Source organism: Pongo abelii, chromosome 20 (genome assembly GCF_028885655.2).
Source record: "Pongo abelii isolate AG06213 chromosome 20, NHGRI_mPonAbe1-v2.0_pri, whole genome shotgun sequence".
NCBI classification, from domain to species: domain Eukaryota; kingdom Metazoa; phylum Chordata; class Mammalia; order Primates; family Hominidae; genus Pongo; species Pongo abelii.
The window spans coordinates 7,667,320-7,687,480 of record NC_072005.2 but is presented as its reverse complement, the minus strand read 5'-3'; the positions used below and the strand labels follow the sequence as shown (position 1 = coordinate 7,687,480).

Sequence of the window (20,161 nt, the reverse complement as noted above, 5' to 3'; positions counted from 1 at the left end):
CTCTCAGAAGTCTCAGGACCTGCTGGCTCAGCTCTCTGGTCCCTGAAGTATCCTGAGGCCTTGAGGGGAGGGGGCAGGGAGGCAATGAGCGATCCAGGACCCCCCTCCTGGAGTTCTGGGGGGCCCTCTGGAGGGAAGGGTGTGGACAACCCCATCTCTGTGTCCCCTCTTAGCCTGAGGACTCCCAACCACACATACCAGTGCCCCCAAGCTCTCCCCACCCCACTGCCACAATCCACACCAAAAAAACAGCCTGGGTTTGGGCTCCAGATCCCGAGGTTCCCGGAAGACGAAAGTGCACATCCAGGCTCTTCTCATCCCACACACCCCTTTCCTCTTCCTGTTGACTGGCTCTCTGCCTGAGTGGGGGTCGGGAAGCGGAGGGAAAGGGGTGCATGTGACCGTGACTCAGGGCCGCCCTCCTGGCCCTTCTAGGAGTGGGGCATAGGTCCTGTCCCTGGGGAGCCCCCAGTCCCAGGAGGGGCCCATCCAGTGCAGGAGCTCAAGGCTGGGAAAAGAGGGGGCCTTAGGACTATGGGTGGCAGGGAGGGGTGTCAGGGAGGCTTCCATACAAATTGGTGCTGCGGGTTGGCTCAGCACTTTAGGCAGCAGCTGCCCGTGCGAAGGCTTGGAGACAGCCTGGTGTTTCAGAATTGTGTGAAGTTAAGGCACTCTGTGGAGTCTTGGAGAAAGAGGTATGGGTGCGGCTGGAGAGACCAGCTGCCAGGCCTGAGCAGGCAGGACCCTTGAACTCCAGGACATGGGGGAGCTGGAGCTTTGCGCCCAGGGCAGAAGGGAGCCATGGATGGTTGTAGGCAGACAGAAGATATGGGCAGGTGGTTGCCGTTCAGGGAAGACACAGAGGAGGGGTTTCAGGGAGACCCTAAAGGAGGCTGTCATGAAGGTCTGGTGGGGGTAAGGACCCTAAGGGGAGCTGTCATGGGGGCTGGAGTTGGGTAAATAGGGAGTGAGTTTTTCATGGGGACATGGTTTCAGTTTGGGAAGATGAGAAAGTTCTGGAAATGGATGGTGGTAATGGTTGCACAACAATGTGAATGTGTTTCATGCTGCTGAACGGTGCACTTAAAAATGGCTACGATGGTAAATTTTATGTTATGTATATTTTGCCACAATGAAAACAAATAAAGCGTCATCTAGGAATCATGTGTTCAAAGCAGCGCTTCTCAACCACGGTGACTCTATTGGCGACTAGTGGCCAGAGATGCTTCTAAACATCCAACAATGCACAGGACGGCATCCCAACGAGGAATCATCAGCCCCAAAGTCAACAGTGCAGTGCGGGAGAGACCCAGCTTTGAACACACCTCCTCCTGGAAGCCCCCCTGGATTTGACACACCTACTGCCCTTCCTCCCCACCCCTGCACCCTTTCCTTCTCCCCTTTGTAACCCCAGGAGAGGTTAAACAGGTAGGGGAGCCCAGGGCTGTGTCGGGATGGGGTTAGAGTCAGGGTCGCCAGGCTCCATCCCGTTGGGACACAGCGCCAGGCCCTGTCCCAGGTGTGGGGGTTCTGTGATTAGAGCCGCGGACGCGCCTCCGTCCTGTGCAGAGCAGAGGTTAGGGCTGGGATCAGAGCATCGTGGGGTGAGGGGATCGAGTTGTAGTTGAGCTGGGGTTACGGTCAGGGCCGGGGCTGGGATGAGAGCTCAGCTGGAGATGGTTGAGGGTTGTTGTTGCTGGACACCCTAAACTCCTTCCTGTTCAATTCTGATCTAGGTCAAACGAGGAGCAAGACGTGGCCTCCCCCAACATGCAGAGGATCCCAAATCTGAAAGAAGAACCGACACCCACAGATCTGGGGCCCACATCCGCACAATTTTCTGTTTTTCCCCCGAAGTGAGCAAGAGGCTTGTTAATACCGCAGAGGGGAAGCGGGTGGGGCAGTCCCGTGACTGGGTCCTTGGGGCCCCAAAGCATCCTAGTGTTTGAGCTGAGTCTTGGCAGGAACCCAGCGGGCAGGGGGCTTTCACCCCTGGGAAGGACATGATGGAGCCGGTGGGGTTGGGCTGGGGCACCTGGGCTTGTAGAACTCAGAAACACCAAATTCCAGCTGGGCACAGTGACTCATGCCTGTAATCCCAGCACTTTGGGAGGCTGAGGCAGGAGGATCACTTGAGCCCAGGAGTTTGAGACCAGCCTGGGCAACATAGTGAGACCCCATCACTAACAAAAATTTAAAAAATTAACCAGGCGTGGTGGTGCGTGCCTGTGGTCCCAGCTACTCAGGAGGAGAAAGTAGGAGGATCTCTTGAACCTCGGGAGGTTGAAGCTGCAGTGAGCCGAGATCGCACCACTGCACTCCAGCCTGGGAGACAGAGTGAGACCCTGTCTCTAAAAAAAAATATGGACAATTTTGTTGTATAGTTTAATTTAGTAGCAATGGATGCTGGGCACAGGAATTTTTTTGTTTGTTTGTTTGTTTTTTGGGATCGCCCAGGCTGGAGGGCAATGGCGCAATCTCAGCTCACTGCAACTTCCGCCTCCCAGGTTCAAGCGATTCTCCTGCCTCAGCCTCCTGAGTAGCTGGGATTACAGGCACCTGGCACGACTTCTGGCTAATTTTTGCACTTTTCGGTAGAGATGGGGTTTCACCGTGTTGGCCAGGCTGGTCTCAAACTCCTGACCTCAGGTGATCTACTCGCCTCAGCCTCCTAAAGTGCTGGGATGACAGGCATGAGCCACCACGCCCAGCCGGACACAGTTCTTAGTGTCTTGTGTGCATATTAACACATCTAATTTTCATCACCACCCTAGGAATGTGATGCTTTGGTGATCAATGCTGCCTTTTGTGAAGCACAGAGAGGTTAGGTGACTTGCCAAAGGTCACACAGTACTTCAATGGAAGAACCAGGAATTTGAACACAGGTAGTGTGGGTCAGGCGTCTGCAGCCCTAGCCACTATGCCACCTAGACTTCTATATACTAAGACCCCTTGGCACTTTGCCCACCCTCCTCATCCTTCCCAAAATGTGTCCCCTGATCCTTAACCCCCTCCCCACTCTCAACTGGGGAACTCCAAATCCCCACTCCTGGGTGGGCTACCTCCCATGTCTCTCACTCCAGAAGACACCCACCTGTGCCCCTACAACCCACCTCCCAACCAGGAGGGGGCTGGGCTGGGCCATCCACTAGGGCTGGACGTTCCCACCGTGTCAGGGAGGGGCCTGGCTGAAATGTCCCCTGGACCCTGCACTCCAGAACAGCTGGGACCATGCTGCCTTGTCTGTCACCCTGGACCGAGTGGCCCTTGGTGCATGCCTGTTGAGTGAATGACTGACTCTGGTGGTCTAAGGCTGTTCATTTTGGGTCCCAAAATGTCCCCTCCACCTTGATCTGGGGTAATGGCCGAGGACCGAGATGGTAAAGAAGTGAGGGAGGGGCCGGTGCGGTGGCTCACGCCTGTAATCCCAACACTTTGGGAAGCCGACGTGGGTGGATCACTTGAGACCAGGAGTTCAAGACCAGCCTGGTCAACTTGGTGAAACCCCATCTCTGCTACAAATACAAAAAATTAGCCAGGTGTGGTGGCACGTGCCTGTAATCGCAGGTACTTGGGAGGCTGAGGCAGGAGAATCACTTGAATCCGGGAGGCAGAGGTTATTGGGAGCTGAGATCGTGCCACTGTACTCCAGCCTGGATGACACAGCAAGACTCTGTCTCAAAAAAAGAAAAAAAAAAAAAAAGGAAGGGAAAGAGTTGGCCGCTGAGCATTGGAGAGGTCGCTGGGGGCTGCTGGGTGGACATAGGGACAGCATTTGAGGCCAAGCCAGGGTGGGGTCACTGGGGGATTTGTCATGGGGGCAGGTAGGGTTGGGAACCCTAAGGGGGTCTGCCGTGGTGGCCAGGTGGGTGTGAGGATCCTGGAGGGTCTGTTTTGGGGGGCAAGACAGGAGGTGGGGCCCCAAGGAAGGCTGTCATGGGGGCAGGCTGGGAGTGGCGAGGCCATGGAGGAGGCTATCCCAGGGACAAGGCAAACCAGGCAGGGGGAACACTAAGAGGGGGATGTCACTTGGTCCAGGGGGAAGAGGGAGCAGCTGTGGGGATGGGGAGAAGCAGGTTATTTTTTTGAGAAAAGCCAGGCCCTGGTGCTGGGTGAGCGGTGGGGTAGAAGATCGAGAAGCGCTTGGACAAGGCCTGGGCCTGGGCCGGGGTGTCTGGGTGGATGGACAGACTGTCCCACCAATGGGGACACAGGAGGAGGAAGAGGAGGAGGAGGAGGAAGCTTGGGAATAAGTCCAGCTGGGCCGTGTTGTGAGGACATGGGGATGAAGTCTTAGTTCCAGGATGGGGCTGGGATGGAGTTTGGTGTTTCTTTTCTGTTTTTCTTTCTTTTTTCTTTTCTTTTTTTTTTTTTTTTTTTTGAGACAGAGTTTAGCTTTTGTTGCCCAGGCTGGAATGCAATGGCGCAATCTCGGCTCACTGCAACGTCTGCCTCTGGATTCAAGCGATTCTCCTGCCTCAGCCTCCCGAGTAGCTAGGATTACAGGTGCCCACCACCATGCCCGGCTAATTTTTTTTTTTTTTTTTTTTTTTTTTTTTGTATTTTCAGTAGAGACAGGGTTTCACCATGTTGGCCTTGAACTGCTGACCTCAGGTGATCCACCTGCCTAGGCCTCCCAAAGTGCTGGGATTACAGGCGTGAGCCACTGTGCCCGGTCTCTCTCTCTCTCTCTCTTTCTCTCTCTCTCTCTCTCTTTCTTTCATCTCACTATGTTGCCCAGGCTGATCTTGAACTCCTGGGCTCAAGTGATCCACTCACCTCTGCCTCCCCAGTAGCTGGGACCACAGGCATGCACCACCATGCCCTGCTAATTTTTATAGTTTTTGTAGAGACAACGGCTTGCTATGTTGTCCAGGCTGGTCTTGAACTCCCAGGCTCAAGTGATCCTCCCACCTCAGCCTCCCAAAGTTCTGGAATTACAGGCGTGAACCACCATGCCCAGCCAAAATTGTCCATATTTGACCTGAATATTATCTCATGTATCTTTCTTTTTCCCCCCCTTCCCTCCTTCCCTCCTGCTCCTCCTTCTCCCTCTCCTTTCTTTTGTCTTTTTTTTCCCTTCCTCTGCCTCTCTTTCCTCTTCCCTTTTTTCTTGCTGGGACTCAAACCTGGGACATTTGACCTGGGAGCCTATTTGCTCAATCATCAAGAGACATAATCTCATGGTGGGGTGTCTGCTGGTAAGAGTCGGCTGGCAGGATCCCAACTCCAGGCCATCCTTCTAACCCAAGAGGCCCTGCCTCTGCCTAGAGCCTTCCGTGGCTCCCCAGGGCCCTCTGCGATCGGCCATAGTGGTATAGTGATTCAGTGTGCAGTAATAGTGGTTCAAATCTTGACGCTACCACTCACCTCCTTCAGCCCTGTGGGAACTTGCTGCTTAACATCTCTGGTTCTCACCCGATTCTCTTACCTGAGAAATGGAGATAATAATAACACGGACTTCACCGGGGTGTGGGGAGCACCAGGAGAGGCCATGCGTGTAATGTTATCTGGGTGGCAAGCCCATATTTAGGTCTATGAAAATAGAAGCTGTCAGTGGCTCTACTTTCAGAAGAAAGTGTCTCTCTTCCTGCTTAAACCTCTGTCTCTGACGGTCCCTGCCAATCTCTCTGGTCGACCCCAACACACTAGGAGGACAGACACAGGCTCCAAACTCCACTAAGTGAGTACGTATCTGTGTGTGTCAGGGGTTGGCCATGGGAAGTGGAGATCGAAGCGCTCTTGGAAGAAACGACCTTGGGCTGAGCCTCAAGGGATGACCAGGAGGAGGTCAAAGCCAGAGAAGGGCGGTGGTGGGTGGTGAGAGGGCAGGAGTGGGGGCTGCAGTGTGGACAGAATCTCGAACCATTCGGGTCCCTGATTTGGGGAAGTGAAAGCAGGCCATCTGGTCTGAGATGAGTTTGGTGAGTGCGCTGGGCCGATCACAGAGGGCCCTGGGGAGCCATGGAAGGCTCTAGGCAGAGGCAGGACCTCTTGGGTTAGAAGGACGGCAGGAATTGGGATCCTGCCACCCGGTACTTACCAGTAGATACCCCACCATAAGATTATGTCTCCAGATGATTGAGCAAATGGGCTCCCAGGTCAAGGGTCCTGGGTTTGAGTCCCAGTCCCACCACTGCATGATGGGGACAAATGACTTACCCTCTTGGAACCTCAGTTCCACTGAGAGAGGCCCCACAGAATGAGGACACTCTCCCAGCATCCTGCCAGTAGGTTTACTGAGCACCTACCGTGTGCTGGTGCTTTGAATACTCCCAGTTTACAGACGAGCAAACTGAGCTGCTCATCCAGGGAGAAGCCAGGACTCGGGCTCAGGTCTGTCCAGCTGCCTCCCTGGACAGTCCCAGTCCCAGGATGGTGACACCTCCAGGCTCCTCTCACAATGTCAAAAGGGCCAGCTTGAGCTGCCGCTAATCAGAGCCTGGCCGCCCCACACCCCACCTCCCTGAGGCTCCGAGAGAAGGGACTTACCTATAGTCAAGCAGCGAAAGAAGGTAGCCAGTGACCTCCAGGCCTGAAGGACCCCAAGTCCCATGCTCCTCAGCACATAGTAGATGCTTTAAAGTCAGAGGACTTGGTCAGGCACAGTGGTTCACGCCTGTAATCCTAGCACTTTGGGAGGCTGAGGAGGGCAGATCACCTGTGGTCAGGAGTTCGAGACCGGCCTGATCAATGTGGTGAAACCCTATCTCTACTAAAATACAAAAATTAGCCAGGTGTGGTGGTGGGCGCCTATAATCCCAGCTACTTGGGAGGCTAAGACAGGAGAATTGCTTGAACCCAGGAGGTAGAGGTTGCAGTGAGCCAAGATGGTGCCACTGCACTCCAGCCTGGGCAACAGAGTGAGATTCCATCTCAAAAAATAAAAAAATAGGCCATGCGCAGTGGCTCACGCCTGTAATCCCAGCACTTTGGGAGGCCGAGGCAGGCGGATCACGAGGTCAGGAGTTTGAGACTAGCCTGGCCAACATAGTGAAACCCCGTCTCTACTAAAAATACAAAAATTATCTGGTCGTGGTGGCACGTGCCTATAGTCCCAGCTACTCGGGAGGCTGAGGTGGGAGAATCGCTGGAACCCAGGAGGCGGAGGTTGCAGTGAGCCAAGATCGTGCCCCTGCACTCCAGCCTGGGCAACAGAGCGAGACTCCATTTCAATAAATAAATAAATAAATAAAGTCAGAGCACTTTACAGATGCCCTGGGGACATTGGCAGAGGAGAAGGCTGAGGCCTGGGTTATGGGCTCTTAGCATTTCTCAGTGGGACGTGGCACAGAGTAGATGTTTCATAAATGTTTAGAATCTGAAGACCCACTGTGCGCAGCCCCGCACCAAAAACCTCAGGTATACTGTGATCTCATTGGATCCTATCTTGGCCTCATGAGTTGGGTGCTGTCATCAGCCCATTTTACAGAGGGGAAAACTGAGGCTGAGAATGGTTGAATTCCTTGGCTGAGGTCACACAGGCAAGGCAATTATAATAAAAGCTGGTGATATTTTTAGGACAGATCACCAACCAACAGTATAGGTGTTCTCAGTATCATCATTTGACGAAGGAGGAAAGAAGTTTCCAGGTTAATTAAGTCATTTGTCAAGATCTCACGTGTGCACCTGCTGTGTGGCTCAAGTGTGATGGGCTCTGGAGTGCCCCACTTCTGATCTCAGGCTGCTGTCTCTCCACACCAGCTGTGTCTCCCCGCTAACCACGCTAGTGAGTCGAGATTGTAGACTAAACAAAATCAGCAAATGGCCACTGAGTCCCACCAAGTCCCAGATGCTATCCTGCGCTGGTAACTAGGGTTTGACGCCTCACCCTAACCGTCATTAAATCCCAGATCAGCCAGAGCTGTGATTGTGCCCACTGAGTGGACTGCGTTGTCAGGGAGTGAGTGCTCCATCATCGGGAGGATCCAAGCAGGACCGCCATGGAGGAAGGTCAATATTCAGGTAGGAGGACTCTCTGGTTCTAACATTGGCAGAAGCAATGACCCTTAGCTACTGCCTTTCACCCAGAAGAGAAGGGGGTCTCCCCAGTCCCTCTCTGGGAAAGAGGGTGAATTTCTAAGAAAGGGACTGGTGTGAGTAAGGAGGTGAGGCCGGACTGACTTTCCTGGCGCAGAGCTGGGAAAGCATGGAAAATTGAGGGCCCCTCCTTTTTCTGATCTAACACCCTCCTGACCAAAAAAGAAAAAGAAAAAAAAAACAACAAAAAAAAACGGCTCCAGCTAGGGAGCTGGGAGCCCAGTAGAGTCAGAGGCCAAGTAGAACAGGAACTTGGAACAAGCAGAATTTAGCATAATGAATCCTCCAAGCCAGGGTGAGTGCAGAGGGCCAGGGGCTTGGGGTGGGACATCCAGATAGACATTTGGGTGGGGCCTGGGAGAGCTTTGGAGGTCTGGATGTTGGATGACACCTGGGAAAGCAGCTGGGGAGTGGCTCCGATGTTGGGGAAGAACTGGGACTCGGCGTCCTGGTTTAGGGAAGAGACTCCAGGTTTGGGACAGGTGCAGAGGTGTAAGGGTGAGCGCTGGGGGGTCAGAGGGGAAGGAAAAAGCAGGACCTAGTCTTCCGGAAGTGAGGCTGAGGGCCTGGCATTGGTTGTGGGGGCTGAGGGAGTCTTAGCTCTTGGTCCCAGATCCGTCTCTGTGGACAGTGACCCAGCTCTAAGTCAGGTAAGGAAGCTGTGCAAATGGAGCTGGGGGTCCACCGAGACCCTCTGCTTCAGCGTGGGCTCTGGACAGGCTCCCAGGCTGTCGGGGGCTCTGGGTAATGGGGAGACGGACAGGGCCAGCGTCCAGCTTCACCCCGCACCTGTAGTCAGTCCCTCCACCCCCGGCAGAGATCGAGGAGCTTTCCAGGAGGCGGTGTTGCAGGCGCGGGACTCAGATCGTGCTGCTGGGGCTGTTGACCGCCGCTCTGTGGTCCGGGCTGCTGACTCTGCTTCTCCTGTGGCGTGAGGACACCCCCAGCTCCACATGGTCCCCCCAACTCATGGGGCCCTTCTGTGTTCCCTCCCTCACCCCCATCTCAGAGCCTGGGGAGCCCAACGCACCCCTCAAAGCCCAATTTTCCCATCCTACCTCCCACCTTGCCACTGCCAGCCCTTTCCCATCCCCCCCTCCAGAGCCCCTCACCCCCCACCCAGCATCCCCGTCCTCCACCCTTTCAGCACCTCCATGGCTTATACCCAAGACCTCCATTCCCAGCTGGGAGGTGGGGTGCAGGCAGGTGGGGGCACTGCCAATCCCCCCTCTCCACTCCTCTTCTCTCCTCCTCCCCAGACTGGGACACCACACAGAGTCTAAAACAGCTGGAAGAGAGGGCTGCCCGGAACGGTATGAAGGGGTCAAAGTGGAGGGAGTGGGGGTGAGGGTCAGGATGCCCAGCTCTCATCCCGCTCCTCTCTGGGCCTCAGTGTCCCCTTGATAAGGAACTGAAGGTCAACCTAAGTTGCTCCCCGTCCTAGGCAAGGCGGGGACCCAGGGAAGCTTGGAAAAGTGCCTGATAGCATCCTAATACAGATGCTTTCCCGCTTGCAATGGGGTTATGTCCCCATAAGCGCAAAGTACGTTGAAAATAGTTTAAGTCAAAACTGTGTGGCTGGCTGAAGGCTTTGGCTCCCTACCACTGCCCAGCATTGCAAGAGAGTTAAGGTTTCCACTAAATGCATATTGGTTTCAGACCATTGTTAAGTCGAGCCATTGTAACTTGAGCTATTGTAAGGTGAGCCATTGTAAGTCGGCAGCCTTAAGCATCTGTAGCATAAGGATTTTGTAACTGCTTTGTGCCTCCACTTCCTCATCTGTAAAATGGGCATAATTTTAGTGCCGTGAGACAGAAACAAGCTCTAAGATTTGTGAAGTGCTCTGATAGTTGCCTACTGCTTTCATAGTTAATCCTGGGTGAGGGAAAGGTACACAGGTTCATTATATTCCTGCATATACCTTCCTGAGTACACTCCTCCTGCTCCAGTAAATGAACAAACAGCAACAGCAGCTCTTGTGACTATGTGAGAGGGTCCCTGAGCCTGGGGCATGGGCGGGGTCTAAGGACCTGCCTTTGAGGTTCCTGGGATATCTCTTCCCTCCCGCCGCTCCAGTCTCTCAAGTTTCCAAGAACTTGGAAAGACACCACGGTGACCAGATGGCGCAGAAATCCCAGTGTGAGTGACTCCTGGAGTTGGGGTTGCAGGGGAAAAAGTGAGGGGATCTTGGATGACTTCCTGGACCCAGAGCGTTAAGACTCACTGTGCCCCACCCCCGACACCCGGGAACTGCAAACTGAGCAGGTGGTTCTAAGAACCCAGGCAAAGAGGTCAAGAGAGGGTGGGGGTAGATGGGGGAGACAATGAGGACCTGCTTACCATAAAGCCCCCTCCCCTGCAAACAGCCACGCAGATTTCACAGGACCTGGAGGAACTTCGAGCTGAACAGCAGAGATTGAAATCTCAGGGTAAGAGACTGGGATCTGGGGTATGGAGCCAGATTGGGTAGGAAGGAGGGAGTGTCTCAGTGTCTCAGAGCCCTGGGGAACCATGAGGCTGGGGGGCCAGGCTTGGGGGCCACCCTCGGCCTGTACACATCCTCCCTGAGACCAGCCCTGCGCTCCTACACACACCAGACTTGGAGCTGTCCTGGAACCTGAACGGGCTTCAAGAAGATCTGAGCAGCTTCAAGTCCCAGGGTGAGAATTGCGAGGGGATGGGGCAGTGGGGGAGGGAACGGACAAGGAGGGGGTCTGCCAGTCGGTCTCTGAGCACCGCCCCTTGTCGACTCCCCAAGAATTGAACGAGAGGAACGAAGCTTCAGATTTGCTGGAAAGACTCCGGAAGGAGGTGACGAAGCTAAGGATGGAGTTGCAAGTGTCCAGCGGTGAGTGTGTGAGTCTCTGCTCAGGATGACGCGTGACTGCACCTGGGGCTCAGGTGTGTTGGCAAATGTGAGTGATGGCACGCATGTGTGACGTGAGGCAGCATGTCTATACGTTTGTGTGACCCAAGTGCCATCGGGAGGACACAAAGATATAAGTGCAGGGTGGGGAGTGTGCTTGGATTCGAGGCAGAGGTGTGTGTGACGACGGAAATAGGACTAAGTTTCTGATGGGGCAGGACACATGGGGCATGCATAAAACACCCCTTATTCTATTTTTTAAGAGAAGGAGTCTTGGCTGGGCATGGTGGCTCACACCTGTAATCCCAGCACTTTCAGAGGCCGAGGCGGGTGGATCACCTGAGGTCAGGAGTTCGAGACCAGCCTGACCAACATGGTGAAACCCCGTCTCTACTAAAAATACAAAAATTAGCTGGACGTGGTGGTTCACGCCTGTAATCCCAGCACTTAGGGAGGTCGAGGCGGGTGGATTATTTGAGGTCAGGAGTTCAAAACCAGTCTGACCAACATGATGAAACCCCTATCTCTACTAAAACTACAAAAATTAGCTGGGTGTAGTGGTGCGCGCCTGTAGTCCCAGCTACTCGGGAGGCTGAGACAGGACAATTGCTTGAACCCGGGAGGTGGAGGCTGCAGTGAGCCAAGATCATGCCACTGCACTCCAGCCTGGAGACAGAGCAAGACTCCGTCTCAATAAAAATTAAAAAAAATTAACCAGGTGTGGTGGCGGGCATAGGTAATCCTAGCTACTTGGGAGGCTGAGGCACAAGAATCACTTGAACCCAGGAGGCAGAGGTTGCAGTGAGCCGAGATCATGCTGTCTTCGCACTACTGCACTCCAGGGCAACTGAGCGAGACTCTGTCTCAAAAAAAAAAAAAAAAACAAAAAAACAAAAAAACAAAAAGCAAAAGAAAGATGGAGTCTTACTCTTTTGCCCAGGCTGAAATGCAGTGGTGCAATCATAGCTTACTGCAGCCTCTAACTCCTGGGCTCAAGAGATCCTCCCACCTCAGCTTCCAGAGTAGCTGAGACTATGAGTGTGTGCCACCATGCCAAGCTAATTTTTTATTTTCCTGTAGCCACAGGGTCTCACTTTGTTACCCAGGTTGGTCTTGAACTCCTGGACTCCAGCGATCCTTCCACCTCAGTCTCCCAAAGTGCTGGGATTACAGGCATGAGTCATTGCACCTGGCCCTAGCTAATTTTTTTATTTTTTGTAGCGACAGGATCTCGCTATGTTGCCCAGGCTGGTCCTGAACGCCTGGGCTCCAGCAATCCTCTCGCCTCGGCCTCCCAGAATGCTGAGATTACAGGCATGAGCCGTCTTGCCTGGCAATTTCTTTCTGATTCCAACTGCGTCCTTTCACAGATTTGGAGGCTCCTACAATTTTTTTCCTCTTCTGCGTTAAAGCAGTCCAGTGTTGACCCTTGCTGGGTTCTCCTCGCTGGTATCCTCTGCCTGATGTGGCCCAGTGAGGAGTTATTAGTAGGATTCCCATACACATAGCCCTCCTGGTAGATTGTCTGACCAAGCCAGGGAGCCGGACGGGGGTAATGTCTGCAGTGATGGGACAATGGAGATGGTGGCCTCTTTCCCAGGGGTGGCAGTAATGGAGGCAGTGTTGATCTCGGGAGGCTAGCAGGCTGTAGAGAGAGCAGACATTCAGTCACTGTACCCTTAACGTGGGGTAGGAACCAGGTGCACTGGCTCACGCCTATAGTCCCAGCACTTTGGGAGGCCAAGACAGGAGGATCACTTGAGTCCAGGAGTTTGAGACCAGCCTAGGCAACACAGCAAGATCCTGCCTCAACAAAAACATGAAAAAATTAGCCAGATGTGGTGATGTGTACCTGTAGTCTCATCTACTCGGGAGGCTGAGGTGGGAGGATCACTTGAGCCCAGGAGTTTGAGGCTGCGGTGAGCTAGGATTGAGCCACTGCACTCCAGCCTGGGCAACAGAGTGGGACCTTGCCTCTAAAGAAAAAAAAATTAATGTAGGGTAGGAACTGGGGTTTTACAGCCCTGCCATTCCCCCAACCAATGCCCCCACCCTTGATTTTTGGTCTTTGACCTCTGGGAAGCCCCAGCTGCCCTAACTGGGGCGGAGAAGAGGAAGTTTCTGTGCTTGGTGTGTTGGAGTCCCATCCCCTGGGATGTGAGGTGGCTTTGGGAATCCCAGGCAGAAACCTCAGTGTGGTCCCTCAGGGAGAGGCACAGGGGAAGAGCACTCCGGACCATGACAACTTCTGACAGGTCACCTCCTAATTCTTCCCCAGTCCCTGAAGTCTCCCCGAAATCCAGCCCCACAGCCTGGGATCTGAGCCTGGCCCTGGGGTTGTCTCTGGGTGACTATGTAACAAACAACCAAGACACCTTCCCCTGAAGTTTTCTTTAAGGGCTCAGAAATGTCCTCTTCCTGGTTTTGGGGTCTGGGTTTTCGTTGTTGTTTTTGTTGTTTAGAGACAGGGCCTGGTTCTGTCACCAAGGCTGGAGTGCAGTGGCACAATCATGGCTCACTGCGGCCTCAAACTCCTGGGGTCAAGTGATCCTCTCATCTTGGCCTCCCAAATTGCTAGGATTACAAGTATGAGCCACTGCACCTGGCCACCTCTTCCTGTTTTAACACTGCACCTCCAGAGGGCTGAGTACTGGTTACCATTTCATGGGTGAGAAGCACACCCATCTCAAGCTACTGCAGACCTTAAGCCCCTTAGAAAAATCTGACCACGTGAGGGTGGGCATGGTGGCTCACGCCTGTAATCCCAGCATTTTGGGAGGCCGAGGCAGGAAGATCACTTGAGCCCAGGAGTTCGAGACTGGCCTGGGCAACATGATGAGACCCTGCCTCTTAAAAAAAAAAAAAAAAAAAAAATCTATGGCTGGGCATGGTGGCTCATGCCTGTAATCCCAGCACTTTGTGAGGCTGAGGCAGGTGGATCACTTGAGGTCAGGAGATCGAGACCAGCCTGACCAACATGGTGAAACCCCGTCTCTACTAAAAATACAAAAATTAGCTGGGCATGGTGGTACATGCCTGTAATCCCAGCTACTTGGGAGGCTAAGGCAGGAGAGTCACTTGAACCCGGGAGGTGCAGGTTGCAGTGAGCCGAGATAGCGCCACTGCACTCTGGCCTGGGAGACAGAGCAAGACTCTGTCTCAAAACAAAACAAAACAAAACAAAACAAAAAACATCTGACCATGTGTTGTGGAACCTTCCCTGCATATCACTATAGGAAAACCTACTTTCTTAAAGCGGGTTTTTGCTATGTTGCCCAGGCTAGTCTCAAACTCCTGGGCTCAATCGATCCTCCTGCCTCAGCCTCCCAAGTAGCTGGGACTACAGGTGCACACCACTGCTGAAAATCTATTTTGAAGCAAGAAAGATTTGATCCAGTAAGAGTGGGTTTAACCTCCCACCTGGGAGTTGATAGCAACAATGTCTGGGAGTCTCCTTGGGGTGGGGGGAAGGGGAGAAAGAGACCATATTGAGGGATTGTGGGACCTAGACTTGCAATCCCATTGGCTCTCCTGACCAAAGCCTCCCACTGAAAGAAAATCATCTCAATTTCCCAGACATTGGCTAGGAGTGCTGTTTTGGGGGGTTCTGCCAGTGATGATGACCAGGGCTGTTGGTAGGGATGGTGCTTGGGGAAAGTAATCGCTGGTGGACCTGGCCACAGCACTGATTTTGCTGTTGGTGCCAGTGAGGAAGACATGGCTGGTGTGGTTGGTAAAAATGGTGTTGGCTGTGGTGTGGGTGGTGGAGATAGGCTGCTGCTGGTGGTGGGTACCTCTGTTAATGATGTCGGTGATGAAGGTGTTGCTGACCTTGGAGGGGTTTGTTGGTGGTTGAAGTGCTGCTGGCCATGAGGTGTTTGTCATGGTGGGGTTGGTGGCTGAGGCACTGTTGGCTACGAGGTGTTTGTGGTGATGATGGTGGTTGAAGTGTTATTGGATATGAATGTGTTTGTGATGACAGGGATGGCCGCTGACGTGCTGCTGGTCATGGTGTTGGTGACTGAAGTATTGCTGGCCATGCATGTGTTTATGGTAATGGTGTCAGCAGTTGAAGCATTGATGGTCAAGAATGTATTTATAATAATGGTGTTGGTGGTTGAGCTGCTTCTGGCCATGAGGTGTTTGTGGTGACGTTGGCGTCAGCTGAGGTATTGCTAACCACGAAGTGTTGATGGTGATGGTGTTAGTGACTGGTGTTCTGCTGGCTGTAAGGTGTGTGTGGTGACAGTGTTAGTGGTTTATGTGTTGTTGGACATGAATGTGTTCGTGGCGCTGGTGTTGGTAGTTGATGTGTTATTGGACGTGAATGTATTCATGCCGATGGTGTTGGTGGTTGATGTGTTGTTGGACATGAATGTGTTCGTGGTGATGGTGTTGGTAGTTGATGTGTTGTTGGGCGTGAATGTATTTGTGCCAATGGTGTTCGTGGTTGATGTGTTGTTGGACGTGAATGTGTTCGTGACAATGGTGTTGGTAGTTGATGTGTTGTTGGACGTGAATGTGTTCGTGGTGATGGTGTTGGTAGTTGATGTGTTGTTGGACGTGAATGTATTTGTGCCGATGGTGTTGGTGGTTGATATGTTGATGGACATGAATGTGTTTGTGACAATGGTGTTGGTGGTTGATGTGTTGTTGGACGTGAATGTGTTCGTGGCGATGGTGTTGGTAGTTGATGTGTTGATGGACGTGAATGTGTTTGTGGCGATGGTGTTGGTAGTTGATGTGTTGTTGGATGTGAATGTATTCATGCTGATGGTGTTGGTGGTTGATGTGTTGATGGACATGAATGTGTCTGTGGCGATGGTGTTGGTGGTTGATGTGTTGATGGATGTGAATGTATTCGTGGTGACGGTGTTGGTTGTTGATGTGTTGTTGGGCATGAATGTGTTCGTGGCAATGGTGTTGGTAGATGATGTGTTTTTGGACATGAATGTGTTCGTAGCGATGGTGTTGGTAGTTGATGTGTTGATGGATGTGAATGTGTTTGTGGCGATGGTGTTGGTAGTTGATGTGTCGTTGGACATGAATGTATTTGTGGTGATAGTGCTCGTGGTTGAGGTGCTTCTAGTTGTGAGGTGTTTGTGGTGACAGTGTTTGCAGTTGCAGTGTTGCTGGCTGTGGAACTGGCGATGTGGTCATGGTGTTGGTGACTGAGGTGTTGCTGGCCATGGGTGTATTTATGGTAATGTAATGGTGGTTGAGGAGGTGTTTGTGGAGATGATGTTGGTGACTGATATTCAGCTGGCTGTAAGGCATTTGTGATGATGGTGTTGGTGACATTTTTGGCCATGAGGTATTTGTGGTGCTGGTGTTGGTGGTTGAAGTGCTGCTGGCATGAGGTGTTTGAGGTGATGAGGGTGGTCAAAGTGCTGTTGGCGATGGTGCTTGTGGCTGAGGTGCTGCTGGCTGTGGAGCTGGTGATGTGGTGATAATGTTGGTGATTGAAGTGTTGCTAGCCATGGATGGATTTATGGTGATGTTGGTGGCAATTGAGGCACTTCTAACTATGAGGTGTCGATGGCGATGGTGTTAGTGATGGATGCTCTGCTCACTGTGAAGCATTTGTGATGGTGGGATTTGTGGCTGAGGTGCTGCTGGCTGTGGAGCTGGTGATGTGGTCATGGCGTTGGTGATCGAAGAGTTCCCAAGCCATGGTGGATTTAAGGTGATTATAATGACAACTGAAGTGCTTCTGGCCATGGTGGTGCTTCTGGCGATGGTGCTGGTGGTTGAAGTGCTGTTGGACATGAATGTGTTTCTGGTCATGGTGTTGATGGTTGAGGGGCTTCTAGCTGTGAGGTGTCTGTGGTGATGATGGTGGTTGAATGATTGTCAGACATGAGTGTGTTTGTGGTCATGGTGTTGATGGTTGAGGGGCTTCTAGCTGTGAGGTGTCTGTGGTGATGGTGGTTGAAGTGTTGTTGGACGTGAATGCATTTGTGGTCATGGTGCTGGTGGTTGAGGGGCCTCTAGCTGTGAGGCGTCTGTGGTGATGATGGTGGTTGAACTGAGTGTGTTTGTGGTCGTGGTGTTGGTGGTTGAGGGGCCTCTAGCTGTGAGGTGTCTGTGGTGATGGTGGTTGAAGTGTTGTTGGACGTGAGTGTGTTTGTGGTCGTGGTGTTGACCACGTGGGACACGAATGTGTGGTGGCAGTGTTGGTGCTTGTGGTGCTTCTGGCCATGAGGTGTTTGTGGAGATGCTGACGGTGATTGAGGTGTTGATGGTCGACACCATGCTCTGCTAACCAGGAAGGTGTTTGTGGCCATGGTGGCTGAGGTGCTTCTACTATGGATCTGGTCAGCATCATAGCTCCAGCAGAGAACACAGCCCATGAGGCCGTCTGTTAGGCCCTGGGGTGGGTCTGCTTTTAGCCGGGACCCCAGAAGTGGCCCTAGGAGGGGCGCTGCCACCTAGTCTGCCCAGGGTGCCCAAGGCACCTCCGTTGGCACCGCCCCTGAGCCTCTCCTCCACCCCAGGCTTTGTGTGCAACACGTGTCCTGAAAAGTGGATCAATTTCCAACGGAAGTGCTACTACTTCGGCAAAGGCACCAAGCAGTGGGTCCACGCCCGGTACGCCTGTGACGACATGGAAGGGCAGCTGGTCAGCATCCATAGCCCGGAGGAGCAGGTGGGCCCGGGCTCTGCAGAGGTGGCGGGCAGCATGGCGAGGCTGGGGAGACCCCCACCCCACTCTACCCAACCTCTCGAAGTGGGCTGGAAGGCCCCGGGCACACGTCTCCGGTCCTCCAGCCCTGTCCTGCCCCCCAGGACTTCCTAACCAAGCATGCCAGCCACATTGGCTCCTGGATTGGCCTTCGGAACTTGGACCTGAAGGGGGAGTTTATCTGGGTGGATGGGAGCCACGTGGACTACAGGTGAGGAGGGGGCCTCTGGGACCCAGGGGAGGAGGCGGAAATACTGTGGAGGGAGGAGCTCCTTGGATAGAGTGCACCAGGAAGCGGGTGAGGGCTCAGAGAGAAGGGTCTCTAGGGTGCAGGGGAGGAGGATGCCAGTGGGGGCTGGGGGACCTGGCCAAGGCTTCTCTGACCTGGAGAAGGGGATATAGAGGAAGGGGCTCAGGGAGGAAGTTCCATGCACAGATTAGAAGGGTGAGTCTTGGCCGGGCAGGGTGACTGGTGCCTGTCATCCCAGCACTGTAGGAGGCCGAGGTGGGTGGATCACCTGCCGGGAGTTTAAGACCATCCTGGTCAACATGGCGAAACCCCTCTCTACTAAAAATACAAAAGTTAGCCAGGCATGTTGGCGGGCGCCTGTAATCCCAGCTATTTGGGAGGCTGAGGCGGGAGAATCACTTGAACCCAGGAGGCGGAGGTTGCAGTGAGACGAGATCGCGCACTGCACTCCAGCCTGGGCGACAGAGTGATTCTGTCTCAACAAAATAAATAAATAAACAAACAAATAAATAAATAAGAGTGAGTCCTGGGCTACAGGGTACGGGGCACCAGAATGAGGTCCAGGTCCCCAGGCACAGACTCAGGATGGGGCAACCGGGGGTGAGAAGGGAGGGTGCAGACTCAGAGGGCTGCCGGGAACTGGGCTCCTTCTCCCCACCCCATCCCCGACCCAAAGCCTTTTGCTCCAGCAACTGGGCTCCAGGGGAGCCCACCAGCCGGAGCCAGGGCGAGGACTGCGTGATGATGCGGGGATCCGGCCACTGGCACGACGCCTTCTGCGACCGTAAGCTGGGCACCTGGGTGTGTGACCGGCTGGCCACATGCACGCCGCCAGCCAGCGAAGGTTCCGCGGAGTCCGTGGGACCCGATTCAAGACCAGGCCCTGACGGCCGCCTGCCCGCCCCCTCTGCCCCTCTCCGCTCTTGAGCATGGATACAGCCAGGCCCAGAGCAAGACCCTGAAGACCCCCAACCACGGCCTAAAAGCCTCTTTGTGGCTGAAAGTTCCCTGTGACATTTTCTGCCACCCAAACGGAGGCAGCTGACACATCTCCCGCTCCTCTATGGCCCCTGCCTCCCAGGAGTACACCCCAACAGTACCCTCTCCAGATGGAAGTGCCCCCAACAGCACCCTCTCCAGATGCAGCCCCATGTCCTCAGCACCCCAGGACCTGAGTACCCCCAGCTCAGGTGGTGAGTCCTCCTGTCCAGCCTGCATCAATAAAATGGGGCAATGATGGCCTCCCACATTTGTTCCCTTCTTGGAGCCTGGCTGGGTCTGGTCTCTGGGTGTGGCACGTGGGATCTGGGAATTCCAGAGTCTGATGCCTGAGACCACCTTTGAAAGTTGGAACATCAGATCTTTGGCCGGGCGTGGTGGCTCATGCCTGTAATTCCAGCGCTTTGGGAGGTTGAGGCAGGCGAATAATCTGAGGTCAGGAGTTCAAGACCAGCCTGGCCAACATGGCAAAACCCTGTCTCTATTAAAAATACAAAAATTCAGCTGGGCACGGTGGCTCACGCCTGTAATCCCAGCACTTTGGGAGGCCGAGGCAAGCGGATCACAAGGTCAGGAGATCGAGACCATCCTAGCTAACACGGTGAAACTCCGTCTCTACTAAAAATACAAAAACATTAGCTGGGCGTGGCAGCGTGCACCTGTAGTCCCAGCTGCTGGGGAGGCTGAGGCAGGAGAATGGCGTGAACCCAGGAGGTGGAGCTTGCAGTGAGCCAAGATTGCGCCACTGCACTCCAGCCTGGGCGACAGAGCGAGACTCCATCTCAAAACAAAAACAAAAACAAAAACAAAAATTCGCTGGGCGTGGTGGCGCACACCTGTAATCCTAGCTACTCAGGAGGCTGAGGCAGGAGAAGTGCTTGAATCTAGGAGGTGGAGGTTGCAATGATCCGAGATCACACCACTGCGACAGAGCAAGACCCCAACTAAATAAATAAAGAAAGAAAGAAAGAAAGAAAGAAAGAAAGAAAGAAAGAAAATTGGGAGCAAGCAGACGTGGTAGCTTACACCTGTAATCCCAGCACTTTGGGAGGCTGAAGTGGGCCGATCACTTGAGACCAGGAGTTCAAGACCAGCCTGGCCAACATAGTGAAACCCCGTCTCTACTAAAAAAAATACAAAAATTAGCCAGGCGTGGTGTCAGGCGCCTATAATCCCAGCTACTCGGGAGGCTGAGGCAGGAGAATCACTTGAACCTGGGAGGCAGAGGTTGCAGTGAGCCAGGATCGCGCCACTGCACTCCAGCCTGGAGACTGCGTCTCAAAAAAAAAAAAAAAAAAAAAAAGAAGAAGAAAAAAGAAA

The 20,161-nt window shown here is 53.5% G+C and overlaps 1 protein-coding gene across 1 annotated transcript; it reads left to right on the top strand.

Annotated features, from left to right (window-relative positions):
• The first annotated feature begins 5,570 nt into the window (after window positions 1-5,570).
• Window positions 5,571-19,103, top strand: FCER2 (Fc epsilon receptor II). Its single transcript, XM_024237677.2, has 11 exons — window positions 5,571-5,683; window positions 7,854-7,965; window positions 8,858-8,971; window positions 9,300-9,353; window positions 10,118-10,180; window positions 10,408-10,470; window positions 10,639-10,701; window positions 10,800-10,889; window positions 17,405-17,556; window positions 17,697-17,803; window positions 18,532-19,103. The coding sequence occupies exons 2-11, from the start codon at window positions 7,944-7,946 to the stop codon at window positions 18,767-18,769; spliced, it is 966 nt and encodes a 321-aa protein (XP_024093445.1). The 5' UTR covers window positions 5,571-5,683; window positions 7,854-7,943; the 3' UTR covers window positions 18,770-19,103.
• Window positions 19,104-20,161: the final 1,058 nt, after the last annotated feature.